Below are 13,774 nucleotides of genomic sequence, written 5' to 3' on the forward strand. Positions count from 1 at the left end.
TGTACATTGGATCATTCAAATGATTTTGTACAAACAGCTGGATGGTCTTTACATATGCCGACCCATAGATGGCAGCACTGAGATGGTCTGAAATTATAGGGTTTTTATTTTTGCAGGTTTTTGCAGTCAATTTCACCTTGGCAAAGAAGGAGGTGTCCAGTTCATCTGGGAAATCAACAGTGTCCTCTTCCAGGAAACTGGCTGTGGCAAAACTTTGCCGGTGCACACGTCGAATAGGACCTTCCTGCAAAGAGCGCCCCTAAAACCACAACAGCGATCATTACCATTATTATAATCATCATCAACCTCATGAACAACATCATCTTTACTGCTACCTTCAATGTTCATAAAATAAATACAAAATGTACAAAAACATCGGCAATATTAGTGTTCTACACACTTGTGGATGTTATATCACTAACAATGGGTGAGAAAGATCAAATGTCCTTCCAGTGCAGCTGTGCAATTTCCATAGCAAAGCAGGGGATTACCTCAACCTGTTCCAGAATATTCTAGCTGACTAACAGCTGAACATTCCATAGGAATTATCGTAGCCATCTGTTAGCGTTGTTCCAGGCCTGTAGCCTGGTCATCTGGGCTGAGGCACTAAATGGAACTAGGCCAAATACTGGGCCAACAAGTCAAGCCAGAGATAAACTTTTACATAACAGATTATAGAATGGAGGGAAATATTTATTTATTATATTTATTATTTTTCTTTACAAGGATGCCAAAGTGAGCCCACAAAGTAATCTACGATAATCACCATGGCTAGGTTTATTGGATGCCCACTGCCTTGTTACTATGGCATTTACATCATTTTGACATAAGGGGCACTCTGGCTCAAGGAGATTACCGAATTTAAAGGAATAGTTATTGACTCAAATTAAAAGGTGAATTTGATCTAGCAATTGCCAGAAATGAGTGCCGCTTTATCCTGTTGTTTGTTCCTGTCTGGCATTGTTTTGTTTATGTCTGACAGTCTGATAATGTGCCTGGGAAATAAATATTTTTTCTTGTATTCAGTGCAAATAAACCAGATTTCTTAGTTCCAATGTCTAGTTCTAAGGTTGAATGACAGATTTATGGGTGTTTCTTAAAATATGGGCACTTTTGGCCCTGTAAACTCCCTTAAAACACACTTTTCTAGAAAATAAACTTCCTTAACACACTTTCTACAAATTTGGTCTACTTGCTTTCTTTTATTTTTACAATTTTTTCAGAACCGTTATTTTTCTGAACCAATAAATGTATCTGTTGTCTCCTTGGTAACCAAGTATGATAACTATTGAAAAAAGTTATTAGTATTATAAAATATATTACTATAAATTGTTGGCTGTAGTGGTAATGACACCACAAATTTACAAAAAAGAATTTACACATTTTGTGTAGAAATGTATATAAATAATTTTCATACAATAAGTATAGATTTTTTTTTTATTTTTTTTATTTTTTTTTCACTTTGTCTAGATTAACACATTTTACAATATTTTTATGATGGAATTTTATTTTTTTAATACTGAAACTGTGGGACAAGAATAAAATAAAATCAATACATAAGAATGCATTTAAGAAGTAGCAAAAATAAATAATGAAGGCCTGGTAAACTCTCCAAGACAGTTTTAATATGACCTTCATATAATAAAAAAAAAAAGTTGAAATCTGAGATTTGGGAGATAAAAAAAAATCAACCCATGGGACATAAAAGTGCCCATAGTTGAAGAAACACCCTTATGCAATTAACTTTTGATTTACTTGTGTTGAAATCAATGGAAAACATGCTTTCTATCACTCAGAGTCTTACCTTCACCAGAGCAGTGGCTGCTCTGAAGCCCATCTTAGCAACAGACTCACGTTTTCGTCTGCGTGGAGGTCTGTTAATGCCTGAGCGAGAGCTGGTGAAGGAGCAGAGAGAGGCAGCGCAGGGGGTGATGGGAGTCTGAGATGTGCTGAGACCATCCACCTCCTCTACATTACGAAACGCTCGACCCCGAGCCAGTGGGTCCACAATCTGCAGAGACCACAAAAACGTAAACACTAAGTCACTCATGATCATTTAAGTGTCTCTCCGATCTGTGCGGATCATAAACGAGAGCTGTTCATAGTGTGCAACCGCAGAATGTTAATAAGCTATATATTTATGGTATCTTACATAAACAAAGCTGTTTCCCTGGTTTTAAGTTTATTTCTCAGAGTTGTTTCTAAGTCTTCACTGAAATATTGGTAGATATGATGCATTAATACAGATTCGATGCTGCCAGGTTTTGACAGATAAGCAGATCTGTTTTTAAAATTAAACTATCCATACAGTTTATTTTTAAATTTAGGCCTTACTTTGTGTTAATGTTCGGTTTTATGGCTTATTACAGCTAAAAAGTCAAGAGCAATGAGTATCAGTATAAAGTTTATTCAGGACTTTATTATCTTCAGAGGAACACAGTATGTGCTTTCTGTGGGTACACCAACAAAACAAAACAAAAAATAGCTTGGCCTGCATAAGGTGACATTTAGTCCAAATGTGCCCATGCAGAGAGATTTAAGCTTTCAATTGATTTTAGATGATCAGATTTGTCTTTGAAATATTTGAAATATTTTTGGGCATATATTTAATATTCAACTTTATTTTATATAGGCTAATGTATATTACAGGGACTAAAATTAACCGATTATAACTGGCTACCACCATTTAAAAATAACGTAGTTCCAGTTAACGGTTATGTTCTGCTAAAAATTAAGTTTGTTTTTGGTTTCGTTCCTTGAATCGTTTTTAGTCCCTGGTATATTATGCTTCTTATTTCTAAGCTGATAATTCCCCCACATGGGAAAAAATGGAATTGCTTCTTTTCACTTATTTTGTGTGAGACAAGTCCCTTATTTTGGGCTTGTTTTTCTAGAACAGGTCATTTGTTTTTCTTGTGAGATATGGCAACATGCACCTGGTATATAACCCACCCTTAGCACAGAGTACTGTCATTTTAAAAAGAAGTTTATTATTGCATTATTAACATCATTGCTAACCATTGTTTTCTTTAGTTCTAACCAGTTACCAGTTGGAAAGGAGGCTGCGGAATGTCGGAACCGGAATGAAAAAAATACTGTTTCTGCTCAGAACGAACCAAAATTAAAAACGTTTAGTTTGTAGTCCCTGTTCAAGTCTCGAGGGCATGCTGTCATTAAAGCTAAAAGGGGACATACCAAATAAAAATAAATTCTGTAATTCATCTAATTTTCAGCTCAACTTTTTACTCAAATTATTATTCTGATAATATAGCTTGCAATGAAAAAAAGAACTGGGTAGCACTTTATTTTACAGCACTGTTCTACATTTGCATCCTATATAATTACATCAACTACAGTAATTACTAGGTACTAACCCTAAACCTAAACTTAACCCATATTAAGTACATATAGTTACCTAATATTACTCAGTACACTGTAAGTATACTGAAAGTGCATGTACTGTAAAATAAAGTGCAACTGAAAACTGTATTAAATTAGAAAAATATAAAATAAGTTGTGTCAGTAGTGAACCCCACTGTATTGTAGAGACATAGATTGTGTACTAGCATGTAAACAGCAATGTCAACACTCTGTATTCAGCTGTGAAAAAAGCCTACCCTCTGCAAGCCATGCTGTGCTGGAGGGACATATAGAGGAGGAGGGGTCTCTGTACTGGCCATGGAGAGATTGTCTTGGCTGGGAAGGTCCATTTCACGAATGACCTGAAGCTTCAGCTTGCCGTAGCGCTGTGTGCAGTGCTGCAAGCTCTTCCTCTGCCATTTTTGGGAGGCATCCACATCATTGCTGACCCCAAACCAGTCTGCTGTGCCCCTGCAGTCACAGCAGTGTTTACTGATAATTAAGCAATATCATATGAGCGAGAGTGCTACTGTACTGAATACCGGCACAATATTCAGTAGGACAGTACAGTAAACAATACATTAATATAACATTATAGACAGAATATGGCTTGTTGTGCTGTTAATTTTAGCTCCACCAACTAAAACTGTTCCAAACTACCACATTAGGAGCCGTAGCATGCTGCCACTCAATTAGCAACTCACAGATTAAAACAGACAAACAGAGTGATTAAAGCAATATAAGCAATCTTGGAACGTTGCTTGTCCAATCACATTAGAGGACTGTTGTATAAGGCTTAGTTCATCATTTTTACCACATCAAGTGTAACAGGCCTCGAATAGAATGGAAATGTATATTGAATCCACTTAGGCAATCTGGGCAATGAGCCAAAACATGTCTAGAGCTCTGAACAAACTAACAAGCCTCACACGAGACCTCCAAAACATCTGTGGTCAGTCACAATCAAGTGTTTATTAACTCTTTCTGAGTCACATTCTGCCTTGGAGATTGCATAATACAGGTATGTGAGCACCCATAACTATTTAACATTGATGGATTAAGCGACTATTTAAAAATGATAAATAATAATAACCCCTCTTACTCTGAAACACAATCATGGACAGAGTCTGTAAGCATCTCTCTCTCTTTCTCACTAGGTTTTTGTGTGTGTGTTTGAAGTATGTGTAAATGCTGGGAGTACAGTGAGGATATCGGCAGTGTTTAGAGTAAAGGACACTCTATAATAACAGAGTCAGACTGTGCATCATTACAAGGGAGGCCAGCTGATGGGAGGCCTTGTAAGATTGCAAAGGGGGAGAGAGGATTATGGGACACTTATTGTTACTGTTTTTATTTTATTTACTTATTTTTATTTTTTTGTAAGAATGTTTTGAGAAAGAACATATTCAGTTAAAAGCAACCATAATACACAATAAAATAGCTCAACAAACTGCTTAGGATCCCAACTGTATCACCCTGAGGGTTTATTTTGTTATAATGACTGGCTGATTGTACACTGTAAATAAGAAAGTAAGTAAATAAATAAAATAAATAAATAAAAATGAACAAGATATATTGATTTGGGTTTAAATAATTTTTTTATGTGAAAAGAAAGAGGCCATGGAGTTAAACAGCTGTATACAAAATCAAGACAACAGCAAAATATGCAGTTTAGTGGCTATTATACAACAATATTTGAACAAAGAATGCTGCGTTTGATCAGAATCAAGTATTCCAGGAAAAAATTAAATAATTACCCATAAATTTAAAAATGGACCAGACAGGCAAAGATGATCTATACAACATGATCACATGGGGAATCGACATGTTGCTTCTATATGTTCATGTATTACTGAAAAGCATCATCCCTGATCATATGTTTTGGCATCAAATCAAACATGATCACCTTTTGCTGTGGTGCAACTGATCAACTGAGCAACCTCAGAGACATGGGTTCTTGTCCCAAGGAAACCAGAAAGTAACTGTGCTCACATAAACAATGGTGAGCACGATTCTGAGGTTGCATTTTCACTTTAAAATAAAATTTTTGGTCCACTGATGGTTAGATTCAGGGTTGGGGTTTGGGTTAGGGGTAGAGTATATAAAATATGCATTCCAGTTGACTGTATTACATCATTCACCACTAAAAATACAAATTGCTTTTAGCGCCACTCTGTGGACATTTCACCTGAAAACTGAAGCTCACACATGCCTATGCGTTAAACAACGATTCCACCTTCGGCCACTGGGGACCAATGATTCGAAGTTCGGAAAGCACAGACCGATTTAAGCAGCAGAACTTTCGACCTACTGTCGCCGAATTTAAAAAAAAACAAACAAACAAAAAAACACATTAATTAGCTTTAATTTTATGCTCATGGTTTATATTTCCACAGTTGCCCACAGTTAAAAAATGCTGCTGCCTCAAAACATCTAAGTACTTTGATGTTACATGCATATCAAAATAGCTCAACTATTTGATCAGAACTACACAAATACCCCCACTCATTGGTTCACCACTCATAAAAACACTGTACAATGTCAAAAAGCCTCTAGCCACAGCGCTGCATCCACCTACCTGTCTAACTCATCCCAGGAGGCAAGGAAGGTCATGCCCGAGGTAGAGAGAGGAACAGAAGCCTCTACACTGAGTGAAATATTGCCTTATCTTCCCTTCCAACTTCCTGCATCACAAAAAGTCAAAGAGGACTAGCGAGCCATGACTGATTCACTTGTATTCCTTTGGGTTTGTCTCCACACACCAGCACATGTTCTAAAACTCCAACAAAATTTCAACTTATTCCTGCCGCCTCCTCTCACAGTCTTGGTTTAGGAGTGTGTGTAAACATCCAGTAAAATACCAACCCCTTTGGCTAAAAGAAGAGAAAGAGAGAGAGAGAGAGAGAGAGAGAGAGAGAGAGAGAGATGGTAGGGGGCGTGCTGAAACATGAGGTAAGTGTGAGTACTGGGACTAAAAGAAATACGCAGTTTACACACGAACGCTCACATATGCATATCATACAATTTCCTCAACGAATAGACTAAGCAACTCTGGGACATCATGATTTTCTGAAAAGCAGGTTTTCTCCTCTGGGAAAACAGACCAAAATATTAAATGACTCATGCTGCACTACACATATTTTTGTCCAATCAAATGCACTCTAGAATGAGAATGTCCCTCCCCCTCATACCACCTGCAACTAACCTGCAAGTAGCAAATCATGGTTAATGGCTGTGATGTAATAACTAAATTGTATTGGCTAAACTTTAAAAAACAGCAACAAGCCCTTCAATATGTCCCACCCAATCATCCTGTTTCAATAGGAAATACGTCAACACAGGACAGAAAACTGTTGTCAAGTGATGTCATGGAGTCTTCAAGTGTAAAGAGCATATTTCCATGGCAAATTGCTCTGTCCTTCAAATACACTGCTGGTGAAATTTAAACAGCAATTTCACAAGTAATTCAAACAATACTTTAATACTGATATGTCTGGACAATTATGAATCACTGAACTGTGGATAGTTTTGCCAATGACAGATGGGTGTAGTCTGGGGTTTGGATGGGGAGATGGTAGAATTACATTGAAATTACATTTTTCTGCACACCCTATTACAGAGCACAACCACCACAGCTTTAATATACTCTTTCTTTAAAAACAAAATGCACTGTCCTGCTATAGACCATTTCAAGGATTTAAACAATACCAAAGGAATTAGAATGCTACTAGCTCTGAAGCACTTCCAGTATCATTACTGGATCCTTTAAATAAGGCTCTGAGTTAATTAACATATTTTCTCAAAGAACATCAAATGTTTACCTGAAGTGACTTATCCAGACGTGTTGTTGATACTGAGCATCTACACGAAAGAGGAGATCAAATTGAATCGTAGTTTAGATGCTCACAGTTATTTCCTCAACAGAAAGATCGGGAATATTGGATAGCTCCTATTATAACACTATGTAACACAATTTTTGTTCCTGGGTAGTAAGTGTTATTTTCTAATTGCTTATGCCTCAAAAGTATAGAAAATGGCTATTATTCCACACAAACTTTGCTTTTGTGAACAGGACAGTGATATTTTGAAATTTACCTATTTCCAATGAGAAAACGGGTGAATTTGTGTCTTTTCGTTCACATAAAGTCAGAAAAAAACAACATATGAATCCAAAATCCTTCTTTATCTGTGGTCTGACGTAGACACCGGCTTTGACCTCAGACAGCTTAGGGAAGAAGTCTTGAAGGTACTTGAAGGCTGCTGACTCCTTAGCTAGAGCTCACATCAGCTGACAAATCCTTATTTATCAGCTGACAAATTGTTTCATAAGGCCCAATTTGATGTGTAGTGGTGGCATCAGCACCTTCTGGGGGTCCACCAGTGGCTCCCACTTGACGTTGTTCCTCCCCACAGAGAACTCGGTCCGCTGTGGCCAGTCCCGCCTGTGGTAGTGCACCTTGGTGTCTCCGCTGTCCCAAAGGCAAAGATAGCAGGGAAACTTGGTAAAACCGCCTTGGAGACCCATCAGGAATGCCACCATTTTGAAGTCTCCAATGACCTCCCAGCCGTACTCATCCTACTTCAAGCGTCCAGCAAGGTCTTGATGCTGTTGTAATCAGTGCAGTGGTGTGGTGGTGGCGTAGTGGGCTAAAGCACAGAACTGGTTGCTGGTTCAATCCCCACAGCCACCACCACTGTGTCCTTGAGCAAGGCAGGTTGCTCCAGGGGGAATGTCCCTGTAATAAATGCATTGTAAGTCGCTTTGGATAAAAGCATCTGCCAAATGCATAAATGTAGTGTAAATGTAATGTACACCTCTTTGAGGTGCACCGAGTGAGCCAGGGGAAGAGACAGGTACTTGTTACCATTATGGACCAGCATGGCTTTGAATATTACTTCAGTATAAACACATGTTAATTTGGATTCATATGTTGTTTTTTTACATAAGTGTAAAATATGACTTTATGTTCACATGACTTTATGTGAACAAAAAGACACCAATTATCCCGTTTTCTCATTGGAAATAGATACATTTCAAAATATCACTGTCCTGGTCAAATAACAAAGTTTGTGGGGAATAATAGACATTTTCTATACTTTTGAGGCATAAGCAATTAGGAAATAACACTTACTACCCAGAAAAAAAAAAAAAAAAAAAAAAAAAAAGGAAAAAAAAAGTGTTACACAGTGTAATCAAAGAAGCCGTTCAAAGAAGCTCTCTGCGTGACCTGCGGACTAGGTAAGGATTTATTTTTTAACTATTAAAATTATTTTCTTGTCTCTTTCTTCTGCGCTAGCTTCTATACTACTCCAGCTACTCTGAAAACGTAGCAGTTTGATACTGCAGATACTGACTTGTGTGACAAATTGCTTGTTAGGTTCCTCAAGTCGTTTTGGATAAAAGCATCTGTTAAGTGACTAATATAATATTAAATGCCTCATTTATTATAATCGGAGCAATCTATAGTCACTTTTAGGGCTCTACCTGTCAAACTCACAATTAGCTGGCATAAATTTTATTCAACTATCAGATATAAGATGTGTGTTACAGTTGTTAGTACTGCACGTATCCAGCAATCTCGCTTCACTACTGCGGTTCATCAGTCCTTTTGTGGTTGCTCTTTGGCAATCTAAACACTTTAATTTCCATTAGTTCCAGGAATCAAGAGATCATCCAGTCACTGAACAATATGGTCCACATTTTAATAATGGTATTGTATGACAATCGTGTTAACGGTTTTAACGTTATTCGTGTTAATGTCACTAAATGCCTCCCGCTGTTGTTTGAATGAGTTTGACAAGTAGTAGGAAATGTTTAAGAATCAAAGATGTTACTTCCTTAAACTGACGAATAGTCCTTGAAATGGTCTATAGCCCTATCCCAGGGTCAACATAAAGATGTCCAAACAGAGCACACAAGTGACAACAAGCAGCCAATAAATGAATATTTAAATCTTCAACTTATTGTCTACTTCAGCTCTTTGGCCAGATGAATAATTTTACCAGGTTCATTGTATCAGATATTAGATATTCAGAATATCTATTCAGTGTTTGAAGCACTTTCGTAGTAGCAAGTAAATTAGACATCCACGAGCAGTAGCTGCATATTTTTCCAAAATGTTCTGGTGTTTTTTTTACAACCCTTCATAGAGACTGCCACATCATTACCTACAATATTTTTCTTTTTTGTGGAATAATCTATTTTAGATGTATCTACCCATAAACATAGCAAAAGCTTTACAGGCAGTGTTCTGCATATGAAGGTACCTCTGAAGGAAATTTGTTTTAGACAGCCTTCCAAGGCACCGCAATGTCATATCTAATGATCTAAAACAAATTCAAGTGAGCTTGAGACATAACTATGTAAATATTTAGTGACTACAGTGCTTATTTCTTGGTAAAATAGGTAGCAAATAATTTGCTAATTTAAATTGGTAAAAACTAATTTACTATTTTCAACCACTCCTTCAACAGCTGTGCTATTTCTATTAATTCAACCGACCACCGAATTGCACATGCAGCATTATGCAATATTGAAGGCAGTGTCATCTCAGTAGACAGGATGTGATGCAAACATTGGATTTGGACATGTCTTGATGCCTTTATACCTCCATATACAGACTGCAAAGGCAGCATTTTTCAGCTTTCTGAGGCAGCCTTTCTGCCTAAGTGGGCAGTTCTTGACCAGAATAAGCTGCAATCAGGACCAGACCTTTTACCATTCAATTAAAGGTTTAACCCTAATCCTAACCATACAAAATCTCCAGTGTAAGAAACCCAAGCTGTTAAACTTTGAATAAAAACTAGAGACAGCAAACCTGTAAAACAAAGTTTACATTGATGGGGAATGAGTCACAACCAGCGGCAAGGTTGAAAAAAGCCAAAAGAGGCCCACATAAGCACTGCTTTTCAACCATTGTGAATAACATTTTCTGCCGTGACATGTTCTTCTCCCAAAGCTCAGATATTCCTTTGATGGCAGACACACTGACTGAAGAGCCAATACACTATCAGTTGATTAGCTTAAAAACCAGCCAAACCAATAGAAGCAGATGGGAAAGCTTTGATGCACTCCTGTTGTTTGTGCAGAGGAAGAAAGGGGCTCTCTTTCATGTTTGTGTAGTAGTGTGTGTGTTCTGATATTCTTTAAAAGCCAAATGAAGAACTATGGATGATCAGGGAGTGGCTTGTATATCACTGAAAAGAATGAGTACTTTAGTATAGTTATGGGTTGTGTCTGTTTTCAAATGGCAAATAGCTGTCAAAAGAGCTGTGATATTTTAAATAATTCATCCTAAATGTGTAAAAAAAATTCACTCATTAAAATTAATTTACATAAAGAAATGAATAGCACTGTTGAAAATATATTTAAGATCATGTAGACTCACATACTGTAAGATGTTGACGTCAATCACATCAGTAGCCTTATAAAAGCTATTTATTGTACATGGCTCATGGGAGCATCTCGGCTAAGTGCAACATAAAAAGTGCACCTTTAAAATAAATGTGGGTGAGTTAAACTAACATAACAGTGGGGTTGAATTAAAAGTATTTGATGTACTTTCAAAACTCAAATTCCCCCCACAGTCCAGCCAGATCATTATTGAAAATAAGCTGCAAAAACAATGAGACACATTCCTAAATCTTAATGTTTAGATGTCACAGCTATGAGCACATCAACATGTGATCACTCATATTTTACCATCAACACATTTTTAATATTCAGCAACTTGGCCCACCCTTATAAAAGACAGTGTGAACTACTACGCATGCAAAGTGGTTAGCCAAACATAACAGAGGTTATTTACAAAGAGAAATCTTAAAGGTACAGAAGCAACAACAACCTGATTAATTCTAAAGGTTAGAAAGAGGGTGGAAAATGGTCATGTTAAAGGTGCCATCGGCCATCGGTCCCAGTAGTACTTGTGGTTTTAGGGTGCTTTCACACAAGCACTTATGGTGCGCACCCGGACTTGAATGACGTCAAAGTGTGGTTCGTTTGGTGGTGTGAACGCTGTTTTCCTAACTTTGGTGCACACCCGCGAACTGCACCCGGGTCCGCTTGAAAAGGTACGATTCATGTGAACTCCAGTATGGTTCGCTGCTGATATGAACACAATCGTACCAAATCGCGGGACTGAACCGCCTGTGATGACGTTAATTTGCGTCTTTGCAGGCTCCCGATCGCAATTATTATGGTATAATGCATTTCTCACACCTGCTTGTGTCCAAATACACCGCCTTCAGAGAGCAGCTCACATTCTTCACATCTCTTGCCACGCATCCATGGGCTCGCGGCAGACAAACACAAGTGTTGTCCTGTGCATGGCAAGTTTTCGTTGTAAATCCAAAGAGACAAACATTAATACTTCACTTAACACAGTGACGTCTTCTCGAGTTGTTACCTGGATACAGTGGTAAACAGCTGCCGCTTGTACTCACATTGATGACGTAATCGGACCATGGTTCGGACCTAAAAAATATTATGTGAACAGAGACCAGAGGGGGCAGGGGGAGGAAACGAACTCAGGTTCAGTCCAAGCAATCGAACCAAGTGTGAAAGTACCCTTAGACTCTATAGTGACACCCACCGTCCTGGATACTGGAAGTTTGTTTACCAAATGCTGCCATTTTACATTGAATATGTTTGTTTATCTTCTGTTTTGCTCCCTTTAGTCTGTGTTTTTATCCATCTCATAATACGCACATTCCTATAATGGACATTCTTGTGTTCAATTCAAACGATTTTTCGTGCGTTGTTGCGTGCTGGACTGTGACTGTGCAGCCGCAGCCTGTGAGCTCTCTGCCCCAGGTGAACATCGATATGTGCTCGTGCTTGCCATTCGATGTCATGCAGCTTATCCGTGAGAGCTGCAGGTAGCGGTTTGTTATATCACTCCAGCAGGGACCTCTTGTTTGGACATTTTATCTTTCCACTTGCATTCATTCTGTTCAGACTGTCTGGTGGATCACACTCCTGTTAATCAACACCTAGGGGCAGTGGTGGCTCAGCGTTAAGGTTTTGGGTTACTGATCAGAAGTTTGGGGGTTCAAGCCCCAGCACTGCCAAGATACCACTGTTGGGCCCTTGAGCAAGGCCCTTGACCCTATCTGCTCTAGGGGTGCCATAACATGGCTGACCCCAGCTTAGCTGGGATATGTGAAAAAAAGAATTTCACTGTATGTGTGCAAATGTGTGATAAATAAAATTATTATTATACCATACCATCACTCTGGACTATACTGTTGACTTGGGCACAGCTGTTGTTTGTAGTAAGTATATTGTGCTTGTTGTTTTATTGTTTGGTTTGCTTGTTTTGTTTACATGTACTTTTATTTCAGCATTGGCTGAAAATGCCATATAAAGTAAACATGTAATTATTATTATTGTCATTATTAGTGGTATTAACTCAAGTCAGTTGCATGACACAGGTTATCATGTGCTGTCAACATGGCAGCGCCCAAGAGGGGGCGATCCGCTCCATGTAAAATAAAACAGCTTTCATTTGTTTTATTGAAGTCTTCATCTATAGCGAGTGTACATCATTTTCAACATATTTATAAAAAATGTTATTCATCTCTGTGTAAAAGTTTTTTAACTAGCAAAATCTTACTTAGTGCACCTTTAACTAAACTATGAGTGTTTTTTGTGCAAGAAACCTTTACTTACTTACTTATTTAAATTAGATTTGGCCCTTTACAATACATGTGGGTGAACCAGGTTTATAAATGCTTAATAACTAGACCTTGTGTAAAATTAAAAATAGAATACACTCACTATAGAATGAAAGTATATAAACTGCTATTAGATTAATTTAGTGGGTCTATATTCTATATTGGTCCTACGGTACCTGAGGACGATTTGGGGCAGTGACTGACGTCTGGGGGGTTCCAGACATGAGAAACTCTGATCTTTAACCAGGATGGTGCTCATCTGCTCAAAGCGTACCCTCTTCCCTGTGGGGCTGAAAAAAAGGGGTGAGGTGAGGAGGATCAGGAAAGACAAATGAGGAAACAGGGGGTAAAAAGAAGATAGGAAAGCATCCAGCTTAGTTACAGAAGAAAAACATAAATTAAGAAGCTCACAGAATTATATTAATTTTAGAAAGCAGTAGAAAAGAGGTTAAAAAGTGAACGAAGAGGACAGACTTTATATCACACTACTTTTGTAAAGAACATTCAGAAAGAACAGACGTTGAAGCAGAGTAAGATGCACAAAGGGTTCAAAATGACCACTCACCAAGCACCAAAAGCAAGTAAAAATGTGGTTTTGGGGAGTAAATAAAAGAGTCATTCTTAATTTTTTTACCGAATATTGCTTGAATTAAGCCAACAAAATGTAAATAGAAGTAAAACAATGTGTTTGAAAGTTCTTTTAGCTGCAGTCTCATTGAGAGACAGGTAACCTCATCTC

The 13,774-nt window shown here is 37.9% G+C and overlaps 1 protein-coding gene across 6 annotated transcripts in view; it reads right to left on the minus strand.

Annotated features, from left to right (window-relative positions):
• The window catches only part of LOC127427196 (inactive rhomboid protein 1-like), a 46,535-nt gene that overhangs the window by 10,853 nt on the left and 21,908 nt on the right, over positions 1-13,774 (minus strand). For 4 of the 6 annotated variants that reach the window (XM_051674661.1, XM_051674663.1, XM_051674660.1 and 1 more), the window contains exons 4-7: positions 13,212-13,325; positions 3,618-3,831; positions 1,805-2,011; positions 137-259 (exon numbers count right to left, since the gene is read on the minus strand). In XM_051674661.1, coding sequence (XP_051530621.1) covers positions 137-259; positions 1,805-2,011; positions 3,618-3,831; positions 13,212-13,325 — 658 coding nt within the window. The remainder of the gene's footprint in view (positions 1-136; positions 260-1,804; positions 2,012-3,617; positions 3,832-13,211; positions 13,326-13,774) is intronic. The other 2 variants (XM_051674664.1, XM_051674662.1) reach the window with 1 other exon arrangement.

This window comes from Myxocyprinus asiaticus, chromosome 36 (assembly GCF_019703515.2).
Source record: "Myxocyprinus asiaticus isolate MX2 ecotype Aquarium Trade chromosome 36, UBuf_Myxa_2, whole genome shotgun sequence".
NCBI classification, from domain to species: domain Eukaryota; kingdom Metazoa; phylum Chordata; class Actinopteri; order Cypriniformes; family Catostomidae; genus Myxocyprinus; species Myxocyprinus asiaticus.